The 24,593-nt window shown below is 42.0% G+C and overlaps 2 protein-coding genes across 4 annotated transcripts in view; both read right to left on the bottom strand.

The window, feature by feature from the left end:
- Positions 1–9,245, bottom strand: part of waca (WW domain containing adaptor with coiled-coil a) — a 31,790-nt gene extending 22,545 nt beyond the window's left edge. For all 3 annotated transcript variants that reach the window (XM_079489709.1, XM_079489710.1, XM_079489711.1), the window contains exons 1-6: positions 9,036–9,245; positions 8,781–8,811; positions 7,744–7,936; positions 1,462–1,553; positions 475–587; positions 226–341 (exon numbers count right to left, since the gene is read on the bottom strand). In XM_079489709.1, coding sequence (XP_079345835.1) covers positions 226–341; positions 475–587; positions 1,462–1,553; positions 7,744–7,936; positions 8,781–8,811; positions 9,036–9,076 — 586 coding nt within the window. In that variant the 5' untranslated portion in view covers positions 9,077–9,245. The remainder of the gene's footprint in view (positions 1–225; positions 342–474; positions 588–1,461; positions 1,554–7,743; positions 7,937–8,780; positions 8,812–9,035) is intronic.
- A 3,380-nt stretch (positions 9,246–12,625) lies between these two features.
- steap2 (STEAP family member 2, metalloreductase) lies at positions 12,626–23,681 on the bottom strand. Its single transcript, XM_079489001.1, has 6 exons — positions 23,572–23,681; positions 21,881–22,421; positions 20,772–20,938; positions 17,326–17,853; positions 13,679–13,843; positions 12,626–12,921 (listed from the first exon to the last, which is right to left on the bottom strand). The coding sequence occupies exons 2-6, from the start codon at positions 22,344–22,346 to the stop codon at positions 12,628–12,630; spliced, it is 1,620 nt and encodes a 539-aa protein (XP_079345127.1). The 5' UTR covers positions 22,347–22,421; positions 23,572–23,681; the 3' UTR covers positions 12,626–12,627.
- Positions 23,682–24,593: the final 912 nt, after the last annotated feature.

Here is a 24,593-nt window from a genome sequence, read left to right as displayed (position 1 = left end):
CCAACGTATGCACCCCACACAGGGCTTCAGATAACACATCTTGTGTAGTTCTGCCCAAGACTTAACATGCTGAATGCCCATTCACAATTTTAATTAACGAGGTCTGGCCTTAGAGTTAGACAAACATCTACAGTACAGACGCAGAAAAGGAGCATCTGAGATTGGGTGTGGGCAGTCAAGAGCAGTCTCCCAGCATTCTTGTCTAGTATGTGACGGTATACTTACTAGCAGCAGTAAAGCCAGCGGCTGCCGACGCTTGCATGGCTTCCCTTCTGTAGTCCCTGTCTTTGGGAAAACTGTTCACGATGGCGGTCTTAGTGGTCTCTTTCTGTCTGTGCTCTCTGTGGGATAAACGTATATCAAATTAGGGAATCATTTCTACCACGCGTTTGTAAATCAACACCAATAATCCAGATGCAGTTTGTATTGTTAGCCTTTATGCGTCAAGGCTTGGAGTAAAGGTAAATTGGTTACCGTTCCAGCCACTCTTTGGGTTTCTCCCATTGGGAGACCTCTGTCCTGCAATTGTAATAGTACTTCTTCCCAGAAGAGCTGATGTGTTCTGACCAGTCATCCCCTGGCTGGGCCTAAGAAGACAAAGAGCAAATATTTAGAAATTACCCACAGATATTAAAATGAATGCACTGATTTATGCAAATTCGCTCTTAACAGTTTTAACAAAACAAACCCCATTTGCACATATAAATATTAATTTATTTTGTACAGAAAAAGCAACATCTGTTTATAGCAGAAATGTGTTGAAATAAGATTTTTTTATTTGGTCAAAATCATGCAGCCCTACAGTCGGGAAAATGAGAGCAACTCGATGCAACAGTCAAGGTGAGTATGAAAAAGGGGGCTGCAGAGAGAAAGAATGCATGAGGTATTATTTCTGATGCAACGGCCTGCAATGTAAGACGTACAGACAATATCCCTGTCAGGGAAGCTAGCTATTCATCTGCCCATGCTTGGCTGTTATCAGAGACGCTTTCCGAGTGGAGGAATAGCCCTATCGACCGATGTCTGGAATGGCTTTTCAAGGTTACCAAAATGTACGCTAGCTCAGTGATTACACTGGATGAAATATGACAACGTCAAGGAGGCATCACTGAGAAATATGTTTGGTTTGAGGGAACATGCAGCAGGATTCAGCAGTGAATTTGTCAACAACACGGCAAAGAACATTTCAGTTTGACAAACAGTGCACAACTGCACACCATCCTCAATAGATTGATCTATTGAACTTCCCTAACTACCCAGGGAGTTTGCAAATCATACATACACTGAGTGAATACAGTAAACACAGTCACACACACACACACACACACACACACACACCCACGCACATCAGCCAAGCCCACATGGCCATTCATAGCTTTGGCGCTGAATCTGCTATTGCATCAAACCATATACCTGCATACCAAGTCACACGAAACGCATACGAGACTTGAATACACTTACTGTGTCAGATGTCTTGCTTGGGTTAGAATGTGAGTTGGAGCTATGAAGGGAACTGTGGTTGTGAGAGTTTTCTTGTGGAGAAAAACTGGTCCCTGCAAGACAACACAAATAAGGGGAAAGGCAAAACAGCACTTAGTTGCATGACCATCAGATTTAAGGACATAACAGGAAAAAACTAAAGATACTTGTTAACCCATTTAGACCTGGCAGGGCCCTGATAGCACATTTTCATTGATATCAAACGAAATAAAAATAATCTGAATTTCTTCCTTTTTATTTTGGGCTGGCCTCTCCTTCTGCACCATACTGCTCAGAAAGAAAGGCTCGTATCTACTAATCTAGGGAGCTCTCTGTGGTTTTGACCAGATGGATATACTAAGCTCTTAATTTCTGACTTAAACATGCCTTTCGTTTAAAATATGAACGCGAGGGATTATCGAGCGACTTTATCGTAATCATAGCGAGGTAAGCAAGCAACATTATTTCTCCCGGTTTTTGTACGGAACGGAAGGGGGGGGGGGGGGCTTTCAGAGTAAAAGCTGCCATATCTGCGCGGCACCCCGAGCTGCTATTTTGAAAGAAATCCCAGCGACTTTATCGTAATCATAGCGAGGTAAGCAAGCAACATTATTTCTCCCGTTTTTTGTACGGAACGGAAGGGGGGCTTTCAGAGTAAAAGCTGCCATATCTGCGCGGCACCCCGAGCTGCTATTTTGAAAGAAATCCCAGCGCCGATTGTGTTAATGGGAAACTTCATTCATTATATAGCACTGACCATGTGAAAAATGTATGCGAACAAGATGCAAGTAAATTTTGCATGATAAATAAGTCCATACTACAAACCATCAACAGTCCCTACATGAAAGACCACCCAAAAGTCTTTGCATTGGCTCTGCAATGCAGAACCAATATGTAATCTATTAATTGTTTCAATCCAGTTTTAGAAACAGAGGCTAGGGGTTTCCACCAGTGTCTAGTTGACCAAAAGGCTTGCTGAAATTATAGCATCACATGTCTAAATCTGGGATGCCTTCTTCATTGTTGTACTGACATGAATCTTCAGTCACCATACCGTAGCGGACCAGTAGGGCTTAAAACAGTCAGTAATCAGCTGGCAAGATAGATGCTGGAATAGTCACAGCTCTACATGAGTAGCACCAATTTGATTCAAGTGCCACATCATTTTGAAATTGGTCTTTTTATACATCTATGGAAGAATCAAGTAAGAGTCCCCATTGGACAGAAGCAGGGAATGAAAAGTAAGGCTGTACCCTCTTCTGACAAGGCATTCTGACACAGGAGAGACCGAGAGAGCATGAATGCAGAAACAATGCTAGCACCAGTCAAGGTTTAAGAGTGGCAGAGAAGGACCAGAGCACTGTTACCCAAACATAGGATCAGGACCAATTTTGCGGGTCACGGACCAATTTGTATGGGTCACAACTCAAAGTAAACATCCCATTTTCTTTTCCTACAGAAAAAAGGTTTCCTACATAGAAAACGCGTAGCTTGCAAACATCTATTCTCTCTTTTGGGTCTCAATCTGAAAGGTTTGGGAGCCACTGCCCTACAGCACACGGTTATGCCTGCATATGGGATTAACAAGTCTGACTAGACAAAATGGTGAAAAACCAAATAACCCATACTAAAGAAGAGAATATTTACCAAAATAAATATTCAGTGAATGTTCGAGTCATTTACAGTTTGTGAATAATCTTATCCGACAATTATGAAGCTATAATAACGGAAAGCACTTGTCTGACAAGAGTGAATGCAGGTATCTCAGTGCACCCCAATGTTAACAGCTAAATTTGTTTTTGTTTCGAATTAAACAGAAATTAAGCTGTCTGAATTGTCGGTTGGTGTCTGGTCTTATGTAAACTGTCTGCAAGTAATGATTTCTTCTTAACAATTCAGTTAGTGTCATGAAAATCTTGTTTTAAAGTTACAAAACTAACTTCATAACCTAATTATCCTCTCTCGTTCGCTTTATCCATCTCTCTCTCTCCCCCACATGCACACAAATTGAGATGACAGCTGTCAAAAGACTAATTTATGGATAATTTATGGTAGCCTACATATTCTTTTCACAAAATACAGGCTTAAAAGATTGATTTGTTTAGATTTAAATCTGTTGTCACTGGAAGGTCAGGACAGTCTCACAAAAAAAAACTATTAAAATGTTCCATTGAAAATAGGTCTGGGTGGTGAAAACGGCAGCGTGTATACATGTTGGGAGGAGAAACTGATAGGAAGCACAGAGTGGTTTGAGGCAAAAAGGTGTGTGGATCTGTGTCACACCCATCATGCCCTGTCAGCTGTCCCTTTTACATAGAGCCCCCTGAGGCTTTTTATATCCTTTTATCATAACCTTTGACTGTACTAAATAAATGTACTGTTAAAAGTGTTCAAAAACTAGAAACAGAAATGAGTACATTCTGAACCAGTTCAAAGGCTGCACAACAATACTAAATCCATTCCATGTAGATAATGGTGAAGTAGAACAACGAGCGGCGCAACATTCTCGCCTTTAAGATTTCTAAAAGTAAAAGGGGCTTAAAAGGGCAAGACCACTTTGGTAGAGGTTTGAGTTGTAGTTACCTTGCCATGATGTAACTCCAAATGTGGACAAGAAATAAAAAAGCCAGTAGTTTTTTGTTTTTTTTATATATAAAAATGTTACCTTCCTGTTGATTTTGTCATTTTTATTAGTAAGAAACCACGGACTGGATCTGTGGATCCTGATCTTCAAATCAACAGGAAATTAACATTTTTATTTAAAAAAGAAAAGAAAAAAAGACTGGGTTTGGTGATGCTCTATATTGTCTGAATCAAATGTGTGTTAATTTGTGCTAAGAGTGACTTTGAGAGCCGTTTCAGCATATAATGTAAAGGTCCTTCCCCACTAAACAGACTTGTTCAAAGACTTGTCCAAACATCCATCAACACTACTTAAACTGTCACAGACTGCGACAGACAGCATGATTTAGTTCAGCACAAACCAGTTGGCTGATGAAACATTGTTTTTGCGCATGCAAAGTAGGCTGCAGCACTGGTTTGCAGTGTTGCCAATTCTGCCTATTATAAGCGACTTTGGGATCGTTTTCCTGCAAAATACCGTATATATTCATAGTTGTGCGTTGCTTTAGTTTGAGCTTGTTTCTGAAGTGTAGTTGCTTATTTGGGCTCTTTCACGATAAAAAATAGCTCATATAATAGGGCTCAAGTGGTGAAACTGGTTGCTTCTTTTGAGCTCGAGACCTGATCGATTGATTCACTCACTGAATTGGAGGGCCTGCATCCCGCAACAAAAACAACACACACAGGTACCATTTTTACGCTAGCTTTGGAGTTGAGTATAGGTCAGGAACTGAGAGTTGAGATTGAGGATATGGTATCTAGTGTATATGGTATGGAATATGGTTGGTAAGTGGTAACAGCTCTGAAACATGACGAGCAGACTAAAGATGCATTCTACAGTGGAGTATTTACCCCCTCATCACTACCACACGGTTATCAACGGCTCCCGAGGTCGGCAACCGACCGAACATCCTTGGCTCTTCACGAACGGGTTCCGACCAGTCGGCGCGGCGATGGACGGGAGCTTGTCAACAAGAGACTCTTTCACACGCTTTCAGACTTAGACTAGTTCCGCGCCGCCTGGAGCTAGTCAATGAGCATATCAATTGATTTCTTGTCCACCTTTGGAGTTATAACATGGCAAGGTCAACTAATATAACTAAACTCAAACATCAAAAAAGTGGTCCTGCCCTTTAAAACTACTTCTATCTCTGGGCAACATCTCAGTCTTTGCAATCTTGGTTCTAACTTTTTGAAAACTGTGCTTTGATCAGACTATCAAAGGCACTTTGAAAAGCCATGACAATTACATTACCAAATTTGATGGAAGATGCTAGACTCAATTGTGGCACACAAAAAAAGAATCAAGACTTCTACACTATCGTTACTTGGAAAGGAATAACTACATTGAGCAGCAGCACTCAGGTACATCCTGACGTCTGTGCCCTAATGGCTTGCCAAGCTGTGACATAAGTTAGCGAGTCAAAATCCCAGTCATTTAACCTGACACATCACCTATCCATCACTGCTTGTCCAATATGACTGTAGGACAGTAAGATTAAGTGAAAGATATTGTTATGATGGTTAGTGATGTGAAAATGTTAACACCATCTTTGAGGCTTTCACCTGGTTTAAATTTACAACTTCACCTCAGCCCTTTTCTCACACAAGCAAAAGCAGTGAATAAAATAATATATGAGGGGTAATTCAAACCATAATAAAAGGTTTACTGAGCACAGATTGTCTTTCTTAGCACACCTGGTTCCAACGTAGCTGAACTACAGCACACAAGGCTTACACAAAGGACCAACAAGCACAAATTTCAAATTGACAGCATTGTAAATCACGGTACTGAAGACATTAAGGACTCTAGAATGCTGTGTTTTCATTCAGCAATGATCTTGGCCAGAAAGAAAACATTTGGGCACCAACTGAATCAATGAACATAAGAATAAATACGACAATTTTGTCGCTCTTTGCAATGCGCATCCATCGCGGTTTATGTGTGACTGAACCAATGGACCATGCAGTATATCATGTTATACTGTAGGAAATAAACTGACAAAATTAGACTGACTATCTATTCCATCTTGCAACGATTTTCCATAACACTGGATTTTCAAAGCAAAATACTAACTAGATTTGTAATAAACTTTACTAGATGATATTGCGATGACACTCTCAAGAGGCAATAAAACAAATATTGAATAGTACAATTTAGGTGTGACTCAGCTGTACATACCGATAGCGGATTCGAATAAAAATCGACCGATAATCACCAGTAGGTTATTTATAACTTGAAGGCAATCGACCCAGCAGGCTCACCTGAGCCTAGTAGCCTACTGGCTGGGATTAGGAAACATGAAGACGTCCGACGTTGTTTGCTCTAGGCGAGCCTGTTGGCTCGATTGCATTCGAGTGATAAGTAACCTACTGGTGATTATCATTCGAAACGGGTGCCAGACCTTGCCAACTTTGTCGCTTGTGACAGCTTGCTATGATGTGTACAGCGTTACTTCTCAGTCACACAACGCAGGTGGTCATTGGCATAGTTTTTGGCAAGTTCATGTCATGACTATATCTCCGCAGACATTTCCAGACTCAGCAACTGAAATATTGGTCCCACTCCTTCTCATTTGTGATTGGTTGGTTGTTCTAAACCTGACACAGATGAGCACTGCTGCTGTGCAATTTTACCTTTGTCTTGTCTGCTCTGAGCAGGCTACACTGGTCAACAATTTAAAACCAGCATGCCGACAATTTACATTTAGTCTGTCATTTGCATTTGAGGTTTCGAAGTAAATCTCATATTTCTATTTTCTAATATGATCTGCTGCGACGGCCAATATTTTACTGGGAAAGACAACAAAGTGTTTCAGTCCATTGGGTGAAACTTTCACTTTTCCTTGATTGTAGGTTACATGTTAAACTAATCATTGAAAATGTATTTTGCTTCTAGTAAGAAAGACAACTTTGCGTCATGTGTATCAAATCAAGATTGCAACAAATGTCAGGAAAACAGGCTAAAATTTTGATTCGTTTTCTGTCTGAATGTTGACATTTTCAGCATTAGCTAAGAACTTTGAAAGTGGCTGATATTAGGCACAAATTATTTGCTGTGGACAGTTGAGTCTCTTTGTGTCAGTGGTGTGCATGAAATATACAAGCTTAAATATAAAATCCCTGAATTCTCTCCAATTAATTTAACTACTACTACTACAAGACAACAAACTACCTTTCTAGTGATTCCAGAATTCAAAGCATGTTATACTCTGAACAATGCACCAAACGGATATCTGGCTTATTAGATAACAATACCCTCTACTTACTGTAGTAAAATTAATAGATGTTAGCACTAGAAAACAATGGTGATCTACATGCATGCACAGTACAACAAACCCAGATAAGCCTAAATCAAGAGTGGCTTCCCTCCACTGACAGAAAGCATGCTATCCATATGTAGCTGTTCTGACATTCAATTATGTTACGTATACACCTTATTCAATTGCTGTAGCCATATAACCATTTTGGAGAAAAGCATTGAGTATAGTCAATTCAGACAGGCAAGCAGAGTTGACTTAGTTATTCAACTGTTAAGAAAATAGGAACCTTTCAGTTTCAGTTTAGCGAATAGTTCACTGTTCACTCACTTTTAGTTTTCTATTCTAAACGTCAGTGATCAGTAGGTACTCGGTTTCTCACCTCCTTCCCTGTCCCTGGCCCGGTGTGTGTGGACAGCCTTCGCTCTACTGTGGCCTGTGCTGTCAATGTGTTTGTTTTCAGGGCTGTCAGACCGCCTGAGCACTTTGCAGGGTGGAGTGGCATCTGAGGAGTCTCGAATCTTCTCATGGCGGTGGTCCCCTCCTGGATGGCTCTTGGATGAGTATTTGAGAGTCTGTAAAAACATGTATCAATGATGCTGAATTAGTTAAGACATTTACTACCATTACAATATTATTATGATCATCAACGACAATGTGATGGGTGTCATGTCATACAACTGCCGTGTCTAAAGTTGTCTTACATCAATGTTAACTATGGATTTTGAGCAGTGAACCTTGTGTATAGCATGAAATGCCTTGTTTTGGTGAAAACGTGATTGTAGTAAGGAAGCTGTCAAATCTACATACTGCAACATATGTGTACATTATTGTTAGTTATTACTGATCAGATGTGGGGCATGTCAACGCTGTTCCTTATTGCACATAATCCGTGCGAGCAAACGTCAAGTGGTTGTTTTCGCTCATCTAGCCGTACCTACCGAAGTATTTTAGGCCAGCAAATCAATTCCGATTGTTAGAATTGTGGATTTGTGGTGTTGAAATAGCAAGTCTCGCGTGCGTTAAAATAAAGCACAAGTGTGTAGTTGTATTTTTTAGGGAGATTGTGTGTATAAAAACAATGCTGTTCCATTGCGGACAGGCCTTATCAGACTGGCTAAACGAGTAAGCTACCATTAGCCAGAAGAGCTCTGATAAAAGTCGCCAGTGCAGAATCCTAAAAAGAAATGTTGGATTCGACGCTAAAGTTGATTTCTCAGCGTATTTCTTAACTACGCGTTTCTGAAACTTGACATCTGCAGAGTTTGTTGGTAAAATTCCAACGCCAACACCCCCTACTTTTGGATTTATTTTGCGCACTGGATGGGGCCTGTTGTGCTCTGTGGAAGCCCGAAACGGAGTGTCCATTTTAATCTTATTTTGACGCTAGCATCGCTAGCAAGCTAAGCTAACAAGTACCTGATAGGGCTGAGAATCTCTTCGGTCACACCTGGATAAAAGAAACAGAAAAACAGCGGTGAATGAGAATGTTTCACTGGATGTCAACGTTGCAAAGCAGTCCAAAGTGCCGCAACAGCTGAATGGTGCAAGTTTTCTACAGCCACTTATTTTGGTTTCAATAAAAATGGCGGCCTGTCAGAGCGCAGCTAGAGAAGAGGAAAGGAAGGAGGATTTTTTTAAGAGTAAATAAAACGTAAAAGAAGTGTTCTTTACCCATCGCCGAGTCTCGGTTGTTTCCTTGCATACATTACCATCAATGCCGTGTTAGTGTGTTTAGAGTGGGGGGTGTGAAAGACTAGACAGCGCTAACTGGCTTCTCTGGTTGATGCAGCAGCGACCTCAAATCGTCAATTATTTCAACCTACTAGATGTGGTGGCTTGTTTCTGTGCTTTCAGCTGGGCTACAGCTAGACCGTGCAAGGAGCGCCATCTAACGGCGAGTTGGGTCCGTGCTTTCAATTCATAGTCGATTTGAGCTATCTGGTTTTGAGATGTGCTACAGTGGAAGACCGCCATCTAGCTGTACGTTTTTTTAATGCGCCCCCTACTCGGCCCAAATTGGGCTACTACTACTACTGTAGTTGGGACTACAGTAGTAGAGTCCTAATCTTAGAGTATATACTCTAAGGTCCTAATGCTAATATATCATATTTATTATGATAATTTATTTTTAAAGGCAAAACTTAAAAAGACAGAGTTGATATGAATTACAGAGTTGGCCATCTGGTTGTTCCGCATGCTGTCTCCCTGCTCATGTCAAAGGTCATGCCTCACAGACACAGGGTGGTGAAGATTAAATGTATCTCCTGAGCAATATATATATTTTAATGGTAAAAAATGATTGATTGATTGATTGATTGATTGAAATATTTATTAACAGTTTGCAGAATTACAGTACATTTCAAGCACAAACTCAATACAAAGACTGTTAACTGTGAGTGGATGACCCAATTAAGCGTTACACTTGTTTACAAGAGGGTCCACCGTGTTCAATTCATCAAAACATTTAGAGACGTACAAATAGACACTTCTATATAGTCAAAGAACAGGTCCAGGGTAGCTAGGTAGAAGAGGAATGTTGCATAGTGCATTTCTAAATTGTAGTAGGCCTAAATTAAGGGGCAGCCAGGAATTGAGCCCAGCTTTCCCAGACTATTGGCAAGCCCACTAACAACTTGGGCTAAATAGTATAAATAGTCAAGGACTAAAGTAGCTCTGGAACAGAGCTAGGACTAAAGAGCCTTGGTCATTAGGTTTCCTTTCCAGGAAGTGTGGCCCTCATTCACCAAACAAGACGTGTGCGTGTGTGTGTGTGTGTGTGTGTGTGTGTGTGTGTGTGTGTGTGTGTGTGTGTGTGTGTGTGTGTGTGTGTGTGTGTGTGTGTGTGTGTGTGTGTGTGTGTGTGCGCGTGCGTACATTGAAATATCTAACCATCCATTTCATTTTATCAAGGCTAGATCAAGTGCTACAGGCTCAGGTGGAGTCTGAAAGTGAGTCTCCAGTCCAGATTAGATAATCTATGACGCATCTGATGATCAAATGCAAAGCAAAATTGCGTCATAGATTATGTAATATTCTGGACTGGAGACGGGTCGTGGGTAATATAAAGATCAGATTCTGATCTTTCTATTACCCACGACCGTCGACGATTCTCGACGAACCCAGATTTGGGCAAGGCTATACTCACATCACATCATGCAGAAGAACTCAACCGTGATTTTACAGACCAATATGTTGTGAAAAGTTAGGTAGACAATGCCACCTAGTGGACAAATGTACTTGTAGTGAGTGCTGGCACTACAAGTGTGTGACTACACACTTGTAGTGCCAGCAGTTACACTGGACTGGCTTCAAGAGGGACCTTGACCTTACTAGTTTCTGCTTTTGGTCTCATTGCGTTTTGAACTATTGTCAGTCCCCTCCAACACACCTTCTCAGGACCAATCTTTTTTTTCTGCCATGACCATGTGGAAATCCAGCTATAGCCTACTATGTTATATTGCTTACATTAAGGAACAGTAGCCTATGCTTCTATTGTATCACATTTGTCAAGCATCTAAATTCACTGTATTCAGACAGTAGAATAGCCTACTACAATTACTTGATCAGACACTGTTCCGAATGACCCTGACCCAATATTTTTGTTTCCCACCCAAATGTATTTAAAAAATCACACCCGTGTGAACTGAGTGGTGTAAGGTTTTATATAGCATGATCAGCTGTGGTCTGACGTAATGTCTGACGTAATGAAATAAGGTAAGGTATTATGTAGCCTGATCAGCTCTGATCTGACGTAATGAAATCACACCCGGATGTGATTTCACAACTGGCTTTTTCTGCGCAGAGAAAATGACCACGGTTGCTACGGTCATCCAGTTCACCCGGGTGTGATTTAATTACGTCAGAAATTATTTTGAACATAGCAACCATGGTCATTTTTTTATGCACACAAAAGCCAGTTGTAGGAGTGGTTTACACCACTCAAAAAAAGATAAAGAAAAGGTCTCCTCAGTGAGGAGAGCTTTCCTTTATCATTTTTAGGAGTCCTCACGCATTAGGACAATATCAGTCACCAAGAACCAAGGTCGGGTGTTTTCAATGATTCAAACAAGGTTAAAATGGAGTTTGACGTTACAATGGGTTTGTAGGTATAGGGATGTGTCTGTTAAAATGAATATCAAATATCTACATACATATCCGTTTGAGTCCCTTTTAATATAAAAATACAGCATTTAGTCAACCCAACATTTGGATAACACATGTGAACACCAAAGCCATAGAGTGAACACAGTCAGCAGGTATCTTTAATACACATTATTATTCACTATATGTCATAGTGTTATCACCTTGTTGGCAGGCAACAACCATCAATGGGTTTCTTTGTATTGCTCTTTTGATTAACTGAATAATTGAGAAGCTAATTTATATCAATAAATTGATTAACCACATTATTTTATACTTCGGACAATGGTGTAATGAAAAAAAATAGTTAAAATAGAAGATATCACAAACACATCACAAAGCATTGTGCACTTGTAGATAGCTCATTTTCTATATGTCCAATGTACATGCCCAAAATAGGGATCAATTACAAATCAATTATTTGATTAGATTATAGTCTGTATGAGAAACAGACAACATCAAAAGACCTTTTTAATAAATTCTTGATCACAGCCCATGGGTCTCACATATATAACACTTAATGATCGACACAATATTGCACAGAACAACAGTCAAACAAACAAAAAACACAACAACCTGTTTGTTTGTTGTTTTCTCTGCCAAACTATGTATAATCTACAAACTGTTAGCTTGTAGATATGCTATTTTTGGCCAATGTTCCCCCCAGAATAGGGATGCTAGGGTTCAAGTGATTAAAGCACTGAATGGTAAACTAGCCGTCATGAATCATAACTCCAGTCTGAGATGCATGTCATCTCTACAAAAGGCTCACATTGTCCAGCCAGAGGGTAATTTGTTTGCCACTTTTAGGAAAGGTGAACAACCACTTGGTGATTGCAACAATAATGCAAAGTTTAAAACAAGTTACAGAAATTAGAATTATAAACATTACCATTTTTAACAAGGTTTAATAGACAAAACGTAATATAGAAATATGACTACAAACTACAAAAGCAAATATAAAACATATGATAAAATATATAAACTAAGTAAAAGTATGATAATTAAAAGACGCTGATGAACATATGGAATAAGAATTCTTGTTAAAGTCGGCATAAAGAGAGCAAATGTCTGTGGCAGCTTGTTTGCAAATGAAAATAAAGAAAAAAGACAACCCGACATTTTACATGATGGTGACTCTCTCTGGTGATAAGTGCATGATGGAGCCCACTGGGTCAAGGCGTTGGAAGCGGCCACGGATATTCTCCCCACCACGGCGGATGCAGTGGAGCTTGCCGGCCACACAGGGGAGCAGCAGGAGCACCTTGCCCAGGATGACGCACACAGGCAAGGCCAGGGCCACCACGAAGCTGGGGGGCAAGTAGAAACGGTATGCTTCTTCCTCAAAGGCTCGCTTCCAGCCAAAGAGAAGGGCGTGGAAGGTAGCGATGAGCAGGGCGATGTAACCCAGAGTGGACTAACAGGGAGACAGGAGCAATGTTTAGGCTGTTTGTTTTATACCGCACAGTAATCCAGTAATAGTTTTCAGCAAATAGAGTAAATTGTCATATTTGAAATCTTGAAATGTCCTACCCTCCTAAAAGAAAGGGATACAAATGTAATTGTGTTCTACCATGATACTGACATGATACTGACCATGATACTGTCATACTGACATGATGCTGACATGATACAGACCATGACATTACTGACCATGATACAGACCATGACATTGACATGATACAGACCATGATTCTGACATGATACTAACCATGATTCTGACATGATACTGACCATAATACTGCCATGACATTTACATGATACTGACGAGTGACGACCATGATACTGACATGATATTGACCATGATAGTGATACTGACATGATACTGACCATGATGTTGACCATTTAAAACATTACCTTCTACGACATGCCCTAAAACAAATGTATCCAAAGTTGAGAGCTGTATAGTATTTATAAAAAAACACTATACATACTTAACTAAGTAAAGCACTACAAGATAGAATTGTCTCTACTTTCATTTTCATCCTTTGGGAGAAAAAAACCTCACAATTCTTCATCTGAGGGTAGAGACAGCTAGATTATTTTATTTTACATTTTTCAACAATATCTTTTTCTCTTCCCATTTTAGTCATCAACAATTCCATGTGTACTGTCTGCAACCTTACCCACTGTTTAATCTATTGACCTCCCCCCTTGACGGTGCTGGTGTTTACCTGTATGAAGCTGAATTCCCTCCAGTTGAGGGCACTGTGGATGGAGGGGATGGAGGTCACGGCCAGGAGGGAGAGTAGCCCCAGACTCATGACGCCAAAGGAGACGTACATCTCCACACGCCAAACTTCTTCCTCATTCCACGAGTTCTCCACATTAGCATGGACCTGCCAGCACACAAGCATTAGGTAGAGTCAGGCCTGAGATGAGCAGGTACACTACTTCCTGAACAATGTGATTTCTCTCTCTCTCACACACACACACACACACACACACACACACACACACACACACACACACACACACACACACACACACACACACACACACACACACACACACACACACACACACACACACACACACACACACACACACACACACACACACACACACACACACACACACACACTTAATACTGACCATGACAACTATACTGATCATGTTACTTACATGATACTTACATGATACTGACCATGATACTAACATGATACTGACATGATACTGACCATGATACTGTACTTACCATGGTCCAACATGAGCATTTTAAGGTGGCGCAGATCTGCTATTTTACGATACACAACCATGTATCAACCAGGCATCCTCACCCCAAATACAGGGGAGAGATCGCCAACAGACCTGGAATAATAATTACACTGAGTCATAAGACCCAGTTTCCATCTAAATTTAGCAGTGTGTTAATTCTTAAAGTAAACATGTACCTTGCAGTGGACTGTTGGAGTCAGACTGCCGGCTGGGAGCCAGCTCAGTAGCAGAGACGGGAAGAAAGCTCACATCGTTTCTCTCTGAGACTGTGTCTCAGTCCTTTAAGCTTGTACAACCATATGTATAAATATGTTAAGACACCCTTTCGTTTTGTTTTCTATGTATAATTATTTAAGGGTCTTTTAATTCCTGCTGTCAAAATATGACAAAAAACACTTTGTTGGCCCAGGCGGTGGCGTAACCGTCTGGGCACCCGACTGGTAATCCAGTCGCAGTGTGCCGCGGGTTCGACTCCCGAGCCCGACACGGCCTTTACTGCATGTCTTCCCCCATCTCTCTCCCGTTTCCTGTCAGCCTACTGTCTGTCCCTTCAAAAACCAATAAAAGGCGTAAGCCGCAAAAAAAATATCTAAAAAAAAAAAAAAAGAAACACTTTGTTTGAAATAGACAATCATGCTTTCTAAGGTGTGATTTGGGGTCCTAATCACACCTATGTATATGTATGTATATGTATACATATGTATATGTAATTTGTAAGCGGTATAGCGGTATACTGTGGTTACTTGCGCCCCGTTTGATGCGTATGTATCGTAGCAGCATATGACGTCAGGTATAACTGGTATAACTATCTCTCAATGATGACGTAATAAAGATGTGGATTAAAGGACCCAATGCCAGGGTGTAATTGGTTTTCGATGGTGACGTAATGACGATATGTTTTAGTGTCGGGAGGATTAAAGGTAATGCCCCTATGTATACATGTATGTAATCTGACACCACTGCCATATCAAGCACAAGTAGTCATTACGTCATACGCTGGCACGGCGCATACGCATCAAACAGCGACATGGACGAAAACTATTACTTGCGCGCTCTGCTTGCGCAAGTAATAACTGTCTGGATGCAAGCTAACCTAATTACTGAAGGCATGGACCGGCACCAACCCCAAGATTAACCCCAAAGCAACCACTGCAAGGTAATTATGCTTGATGTTACTACAAATAGAAGCTACTATGCCTTAAATTACAAGGGGGAAAGCACATGCACAGCTACTATTATGGAGATACAGTATGTTATAAAAAAAGATCAGCATGAACACGTACAGCGCACACACGCACGCGCGCGCACACACACACACACACACACACACACGTGCACGCGCACACGCACACGCACACGCACACGCACACACACACACACACACACACACACACACACACACACACACACACACACACACACACACACGTCTAGTATTAAGTCTAGTCTAGTGTCTGTGTGACCTTCTCCCTCATGACAACAACGGTTTACGGCCATGCCTTAAGGACCACATTGAAAATAGATGAGTCAGTCTCTGGGGACCATCGTCACATCACATCACATCACCTTCAACTCAGTCACAGAGAGTAACATGACGCACAGTGGGCTAAAGCAGAGGTTCTCAAAGTGGGGTCCGGGCTTCCCCAGGGGTCCTTGAGGGGGTTATAGGAGGTCCTCAGCAAAATGTGTTAATATAGCATTAACCCTATTTTATACTTTGGCAAATCTTTTTTTTTTTTTTTAATATTTGATATAATTTTGATAAGATCTTTACGCTATTAAATCTTCTCTTATGAGGGTCCCTGGCACAAAATCGTTCCGTGGCCAAATACATATACATTTGGGAGTCCTTGACATGAAAATGTTCGTCAATTGGACTAGGGTGTGTAGGATGGGTGACAAATTCCAAATGTACTTTGTCAATGAATTTAGCTTTCTCTCTCCATTCTGTCATAAACTATAGTAAAACCAAACCAAAACAGGGCGGCGGTGGCTCAGGGGGTAGAGTGGATGGATGGTAACTGCAAGGTTGCCAGTTCGAACCCGGGCTCCCCCAGAGTTGGTGTCAAAGTGTCCTTGCACTATATATTTCTAAAACTATGAAACATTTCAAAGATTTCTTTTCAGGCAAACATGTCCACCGTAAGATGAACCTAAATAGGTTTGAATGGGGTTTCTAGGTGTAAGTATGTAGGACTAGTAGCATGCCAAAGTTTGTGCTATTGCCATTGAGAATGCATTGGGCGTTTAAGTTAAATAACTCCGAAACTACAAATCATTTCAAAGTAAAAAGTTCCAGCATGTGTCTCCACAGTAAGCTGAATTATAAAAAGTGTGAATGGAGTTTCTAGGTGAAAGTGCTTTTTTGACGTGCCAATATCTGCCATTGAGCCCCATTGTGAATTTCTCAAATTTGAAAGCACTATATTTCTAAAACTATGAAACATTTCAAAGATTTATTTTCAGGCAAACATGTCCACCGTAAGATGAACCTAAATAGGTTTGAATGGGGTTTCTAGGTGTAAGTATGTAGGACTAGTAGCATGCCAAAGTTTGTGCTATTGCCCTTGAGAATGCATTGGGCATTTAAGTTAAATATGGGGGGGACATATTTTGACAGCAGAAACTGCCTGTCATAATTTCTCCCTATTCCAAAGCCCCCCCCCCAGGTACATTATATATTTAAACTATTTTCAGCAATGGTACACTTATTTTTTCAGTGGGTAGATCTTGTTGAGCTGGTCATTTTGAAAGTAGATCTCACGTCATAAATGTGTGGGCACCCCTGGACTACAGCAATCCAACAGGCCGCTGGGAAGGTTTTTGGTGAGATAATTTAAAAAGAATGGGAGTCGCACATGTAGCATATGCAGGATTATATATTCATATTCAGCATCCTTTTGTTCAAAATTTCCAGTGTGCCTTTACTACTCAGTTATAGGAACTAAATTGTGTTCATGTAAACCGAGTTATATTCATAATGTCTGTTGATACCACAATATATAGCCTAAAACATGCATGCTTGTGAGCGCACACACGCACGCACGCACGCACGCACACACGGACGCACGCACACAGCCAGTCGCTCCATGCCTCACTATACCTGTTGGTAGGCCATGTTGAGGAGCAGGTACCTCTCAGACCTCCTCATGGGCAGACAGAGGCTGTAGAGGACGTGAATGCAGGCCAGGAAGAAGCTGAGCAGTCCCAGCTGCTTGCGGCTCTGCAGCCAGTCCTCCAGCCAGCGGGGGAAGCGTCTGTACTTGGTGCCGTAGTACAGCTGGTGGGCGGCCGCCAGCTGGCCCGCCAGGTACACCAGAGCCAGCAGCGTGATGGCCACCGTGGGCAGCGTCCGGTTCGCCATCTCGATCGGGATCTTATAGAAGTCGCTCTGCTTGTGCTTCACGTACGGGTGGATGACGTCGCGCACAAAGCTGTAGGCGAAGAAGAAAATGGACAGGGCCACAGCAGCCAGAACGGGGCCCCTCCATGCGGGGAAGAGGCGCACAGGCATGTTCTCGATGACCCGCGACGCCGACAGGGCGCCCATGTCCATGGGCTGGAAGTTGAGCTTTCGCGCCAGCTCCATGATCTGTTGCCGAGCCTCCACAGAGTTGCTGCAGATGTACACCTGCAATGGGACGACAGGACGATGGTTAGCCACATGACACCTGACAGGAGACAAGTCCAGGTGTGCCTATTATTATTTTATTATTGTAATATACAACTAGACAAAAATATATGTATTTACTGTTTTAATGCTAATTCGTTTTTATTGTCAGTGCATGATCATGGTCAGCAGTATCATGTTAGTATCATGTCCGTATTTTGGTCAGTATCATGTCAGTATCACGCCAGTATCATGGTCAGTGTCATGTTTTTTATTGAATACTTTATGTACACGATTATTAGTACAGTCAGAACGAAAATACATCGCATGGATGCAACTGGGACATATCCTCAGTGATGTATCCTAAGGTCATCGGGGTTTCGGGTCTCGCGAATATCATACCCCTCACTCGGGTGACCCATCCGGGGTGATCAAGTCCCGACTTACGTTCCAGTAGCTACCCTCGATCAGACCCACTAGGGAAAGACCAGGGCCACACAATCTGTTGGAACCACTCCGGAACTACTATGCCGGGACTGAGAGGTACTATTCTGGCATGTGGAGGGACTAGGCTCTGTGGGGTGACTCCTGTCCGGGCCCCTCCTACGTCTCACTAGGTCCACTCCTGCTCTCACCAGGAGTACAGCTAGGACCTGTGCGTTGCACCAGACTCCCAGCACCAGACACTTCATCCAGGAGTGGTGGATTCTTGAGCAGCAATGGTTCTGCAGGCTCCACCGCTGGGCAACGGCTCCACCGCTAGGCAACGGCTCGAATGGTCCTCCTAAAGGCCTCACCGAAGGTTTTTGGGCTTCTTCCTCACGGAGGATGCAGGCTGGGGCGCTAACCCATACTGCTCCCGGGGTGCCGTCTACATTCTGGCTGTCACCCGTCTCTCCGGTGGTCACCAGACTATAACTGTTTGTCACATAGTTATGCTAAAAGGATAGCACAAAAATCCCCTCAAGGATGAGCATTTCATCCATCTTGTTTGGCCCAGTGTTGGAGTGCTCTATACTGAATGGATTTGCCCAGGACTGTGAATAGTGGCAGATGAACCTTTCCTCTCATCCACATGCATCAAATCTGAAGGCAAACGAGCGTCTCTCAGACAGGCACAGCGGTGACAGAGACCCCTACTGTCTAAAGCAGGGATGTCGAACTCACTTTGGGGTGGGGGCGCATTGGACGAAATGTGACTTCATGAGGGCCGGAGCAGTCGCGGACTGCAAGCACGCTCAGGCATGTTTATGTACACAGCTGTCACTTGGCTTTGTTTTTCTTCCTGTTGTCCCAGTCACTGCTATAGCTACACTACATCACACAATTAGCTACTTAAATAGCTACTTACATTATTGTCTTTCATTATTGGTATTATACCTGTAGCCCCTAGAAGACATTTGCTATGAGAGATGCTATTAAACCATTTGAAAATAAAATATTTAAATTTCAAATACTGTCTCAGCATGAAATTTGTAAATGGCTACACAACCCCTTGGTTTTATGCAGGCTGCTTTTTTTTATTGAAGTGATGAACAATGGAACATTCAAAGTGAACTAATGCTTCAAAAAATATTTATTTTTATTTTTAAATTCTTAATTGTTATTTTTCAAAAATAGCCAAAGGGGTGGAAAAAAAGAAATGAAAACCATGACATTTCATCTCTGTCCTGTTTTCACTTGCTGCTTCCTGAATATCAGGGACCAGTTTCTGAGAAGAACATCATTAAATAATATGTATAATCTGCACTGGTGGGATATATGATAATTTATTTGTCAGCTGTGATCTGAATGGTCCCTCGGTTATAGACCCTTGTACTGGAGAAGTATAGTATAGAGAAATGGCAGCTGGTAGTGATGATAGAAGACTTAGACTCTAAACTACCAGCTGCCATTTCTCTCAATATGAGGTGACTAAAGAAGGACGAACACAGAGAGGGAGAGGATGAGTGAGACAGAGAGGGGAAGAAAGAGAGGAGACAGAGAAATAGAAGCACAGACAAAGATCATTTGGAGCCTGAGAGAAAGATAGAGTGGAGTGAGTGAGATAACATGATGCATTGCGTGCAGTCTATTATGTCTACAACAATCATCACCGGGCTGAAGCCAGCTGCAGCTTTATGCAAGAGAATGCAAGAACGTGTCCTTCACATGTCGACAAGTTAGATGACTGTGCAATCATATCGACCACCAGTCTAATCGATTGACGTTGAATGACAGCAGACACACGACATCAACACAACCACAGGTTGTTTGTAGAAACCACTATTCAAATTAAAATGTGTACAGTTCATAAAGCATATGAGAACTATTTGCTTCAACTATCAATTGTTTTTCTTGCCTTTGTATTGCTGTATACGACAGTACTTTCCTTACTCTGTACCTGTAACTGCTGTGCTGCCTCTGGACGACTGAAATTCCCCGGTGGGATCTTGATCATTTACCTCTGATCCACAGAAATAAGTTATATTGCCTGTCTTCTCATAATCACAACAACAATGTCAGTGTCAGAAAAAAAAGAAAGAAAAGAAGAAGCGCTACGTGGGTCCTTTATATGTAGAGAGAACTGTTGACAGGTGCTCTTTGGAGAGGGTTTCATATAGCAAAGCACAGGTGTTCTTAAAAAGTTCTATACCTTGAGTCAATGTCACTGTGGAAGGAGATATAAGGTGGCAAACTTAAAAGAGGGTCCAAGGCAGCTCTGTCCAGTAGAAGTAGAAAAATCCTTTATTTCATTAATTAGTTAAATATTAAAAACAAGGGTTAAAAACACGACCAACGCGTTTCGGCCTGCATGGGCCTTCATCAGGATCAACAATGTCAGTGTCATTTAACATGTACAGACTCCAGCTCACTACAGTGTTATAGCCTACCTCAGTATAGAATAGAATAGAATAGAATAGAATAGAGAAATATAGAGTTATCTGACATGTAAGTACCTGTCTGCTGGCATCCTTAGGGCTGGCCTGCTGCATGGCCCAGGCAGAGATGACGTTGAAGCCTTTGACCACCACAGACGCAGGCAGCAGCGAGGCCAGGTACTCTGCGTTAGACTCTGGGTACTGGTTGACCCGCCGGTTATTGCTCACATCCACCAGGATCTTTCCTGGAGGAAACACAGGAGGAATCGCAACAGCTTAGCCAGGCCACAGGTTGCTTTTTACAGCAGTGTAAAGTAGTATATTTACTACTAAGTACTGTACTTCAGTACAATTTTATACATATCATAGGAGGACTGTGCTGGGATTGCTAGTAAATAAATAAAAGAAGAATAAATACATATACAGCTAAACAGATACAGGAGGAAAGGTTGTGCTGTCGGGTGCTGGAGTTTTCACATCAAGTACAGTAGGTTGACATGACATCAGCATTGCTGTGGAAATGGTCTCAGCTCATCACCTTGATTTGGTCTGAACTAGGCTTAGGACATTTTTGCCTTTATAAGTCTTACGATTTTGCTGTATTTAGGTTAGACAGCAGAAAGACAGGGGAAACTGAGAGGAATTCACCAGTTCTCCCCCCTTTGTTTAAAGCCAAAAACCATAACCCTTTTATGTCCTACCCAGTGTTCAAAACCGGGTCTCCCACATGAGCCCCCCAGGCCCTTATACGGTTTTGATTTTTTGAGTGTCAAAATCACCCAAAAAATAATAATAATACAATAACTAAACACAAATCTCACTTGAATTGGATTGCAATACTTGTAATAATTTCATAATTATATATATTGTTTTAGGGATCCCCAGTTGGTGGCCCCTGGGCTGCAGCCCACCCTTACCCAGTGGTAAATCCGGCCCTGCGCATGAGAGGAATACCAACAACTCGCCCCTTTACCAACTCGCCTCGGGCGTCGGACTATGCCTAACCCTAAACGTATTTCTAACCTTATTCTCAGTTAAACAAAATAAAGAATACACGAACCGCCGCACGAGCTGTCTGCCTGAGGTCGGCGTAAAAAAGCGGGGGCGAGATGGAATAGGGGCGACCGTACCTGTTACCCATGAGAGACCTTATACTGCTGAGCTGCTTGGGTGGGAGTGTAAGCTACCTTCTAGGAGGTGTTTGAGGTCCCACAGGAAGGAGTAGTGCTCGCGCCGTATGGCCAGGAAGACGACAGTGGCCTTCCCCACGGCGTCCTCGTGGTGTGTCACGTCCACCACGTGCGGGAAGAACTGGGCGGCGCGCTTGGGTTGCCTGCTGCCCACCGCCACGCGGAAGCCGCAGCGCAGCAGTCGGATGGCCAGACACTTGGAGAAGTCCCCTGAACCAAAGATGGCCACCGCGGGCTTGGCTTCGGCAGAGGGCGAGGGCGGGATCATGGAAGACGTGGAATAGGTGCAGGCGCCGCCCGCGGGGATGCCCAAGTCGCTGGAACCGTTCTTCAGCCCGTTGTGCGGGAGGAAGGTGACTTCCTGCTGGTGCTGGAAGTTGGGGTGGGAGGCCGAGGACGAAGAGGAGGTTGTGGTGAAGACCGGGCTGCCGCCGCCAGCACCAGTCATGGAGGTGGAATCCATCTTTGTGCCCTTCCCTTCCTCTGTTCCTCACCTGTACACCGTTTCTCCGTTTAGGAGGATGCGAGCAGAGCAGGCCTGTGATGCGATAGGACAGGAGACAGAGATAGAGGGAGAAAAAACCCCCACAAATGACAAGGGGAAAGGGGAAGGACTACAGAATTACATGAACACATTATTGGGCTTGATTTGAGGCAGTGGGTAAGAATGCATTTAAACAGATTAGATCAAATCACAGAGATGTATGCCCCTGGCATTAATAGTCTCATTAAAACAGGTTGATCTAAAAATAAAGTGAAAGTGAAATAAAAATAGTGAATGAGACATATTTATTCATATTTGCCCACAGACAACAGCATGCTGCACATATTAATCTTTTATTTTAGTCCCGGGACTCTGTAGTGCAGGTCTGAATCTAAAGCTCAGTAGAAACGGTTTAGCTTTTATTGACTAATTGGCTTTATTGACTGACTATATTGACTAATTGATGAATACAAATAAGTTGTACTTGAAATGTAGCCTACTGTAATTCTGCAAACTGTTAATCAATCAATCAATGATACTTGAACTCAGTCAGTGCTTGTCTGATCACTCGTCGATCACTTAGCATCTGCGCATCCACTATCGGGATGAATAATAATAATAATAATAATAATAATAATAATAATAATAATACGATAATAGTCTACTAATAATACAATTAATAATAGGAATAATAATTCATCATATTTATAATAATAATAATAATAGCAATTAAGCAATGTATAAAGACAATAATGATTCTATTCTGCAAATTTACATAAAATGTTTTCATGTAAATTAAACACGATGCCGATGATATCTTCTGCAATAACGAGATTATCGAGATGTAATGTAGGCTAAAATTAGGCTACTCAATGTCATTTGAAGCATGCTTGGAACGCGAATTTGAAGGGCAAAGGCGTATGAATCTCAAAGCTTGTATTAGCTGCACCTGTAGCGCTGCAACAGACAACACGTCGTCAAGTCCCTGATAACCTTGACAAACTGAGGAGAACAGAGATGGGCAGCCCAATAATCCACCACGTTTCTGGCAGGATTTATGCAGAATACTGATTTACCATGCCGGTGCGTGTGGACCAAAATAACATGTATTGCCAACATCCGCAAGCAACATGCTATTAAAGCCTATTAAAGATGAGTCGTCATATAATATTACATGTGTACGTGTAGGCGACCAACCACCAACCTTACATGGACCTTTACGTATCGATATCGCATGGGATTGACAAGAGCGCGTCGATCATCACTGGGCTCATGGTTGAATCCGTCCGTCACATCCCTGGACGTTGTCAGCGCACGGGCGGCTGAAGATGATGCGTCTACGCATCCCACCAGAGCCTCTATGGCTCCTCTGCATCCTACACCTCGGAGGCGCGATCGGTCGCGCTGTGATTGGCTAGTTTAGTTGGTTGCCATGCAACCACGTGGTTGTACTACTTTCTACATTCAGAAATATTATTTTTTATGATAAATGTTTGACTTGTGTTGTGTTGATGAATTCCTGTTCTGTTCTTTGACTATATAGAAGTGTCTATATACGTCTCTAAATGTTTTGATGAATTGAACATGGTGGACCCTCTTGTAAACAAGTGTAATGCTTAATTGGGTCGTCCACTCACAGTTAACAGTCTTTGTATTGAGTTTGTGCTTGAAATGTACTGTAATTCTGCAAACTGTTAATAAATATTTCAATCAATCAATCAAAAAGCCTATATTTTTAACGAAGGCTGGAGGCTGGAGCTGGTAACAGGTGCCTGTTCACTGTTCACAGATCTCACATGGGAATAGCTCTAGAATCTAGCTTCAGCAGCATGCGCACATACACTAGCCTGGCTATTTAAGCCAGACCGAATCAGCCGTTGTGTGATATTAGCTTAGTCTGGCTTATTAGCCAGGCTACACATACACAGCAGTGAGAGATAGAAACCATCGGTCCCATAGCCTTAATGCAGTGCAGAATGATTAGAATCAAGCATTAGGCTATATGGACCAGAGCTAGAATCTAGCTTCAGCAGCATGTGCACATATACAACAGTCATCTCTTGACTAACACATTTATGAGGGAAAACAGTATTTCTGATTAAACCTCATATCATATGTCTACTGTTAAAAACCATTTCAATTAACATGTTGCTGTCCTTCCAGTTCCAACACAATCTGGGATTTCCTTTAGAATAAGCAAAAACCGAGGAGACAAGCAAATGAAAT

The sequence above is a fragment of the Electrona antarctica genome (genome assembly GCF_951216825.1).
Source record: "Electrona antarctica genome assembly, chromosome: 20".
Lineage (NCBI taxonomy): Eukaryota > Metazoa > Chordata > Actinopteri > Myctophiformes > Myctophidae > Electrona > Electrona antarctica.
Note: the sequence above shows the minus strand (reverse complement) of the source record. Positions and strands in the feature narration are given on the sequence as shown.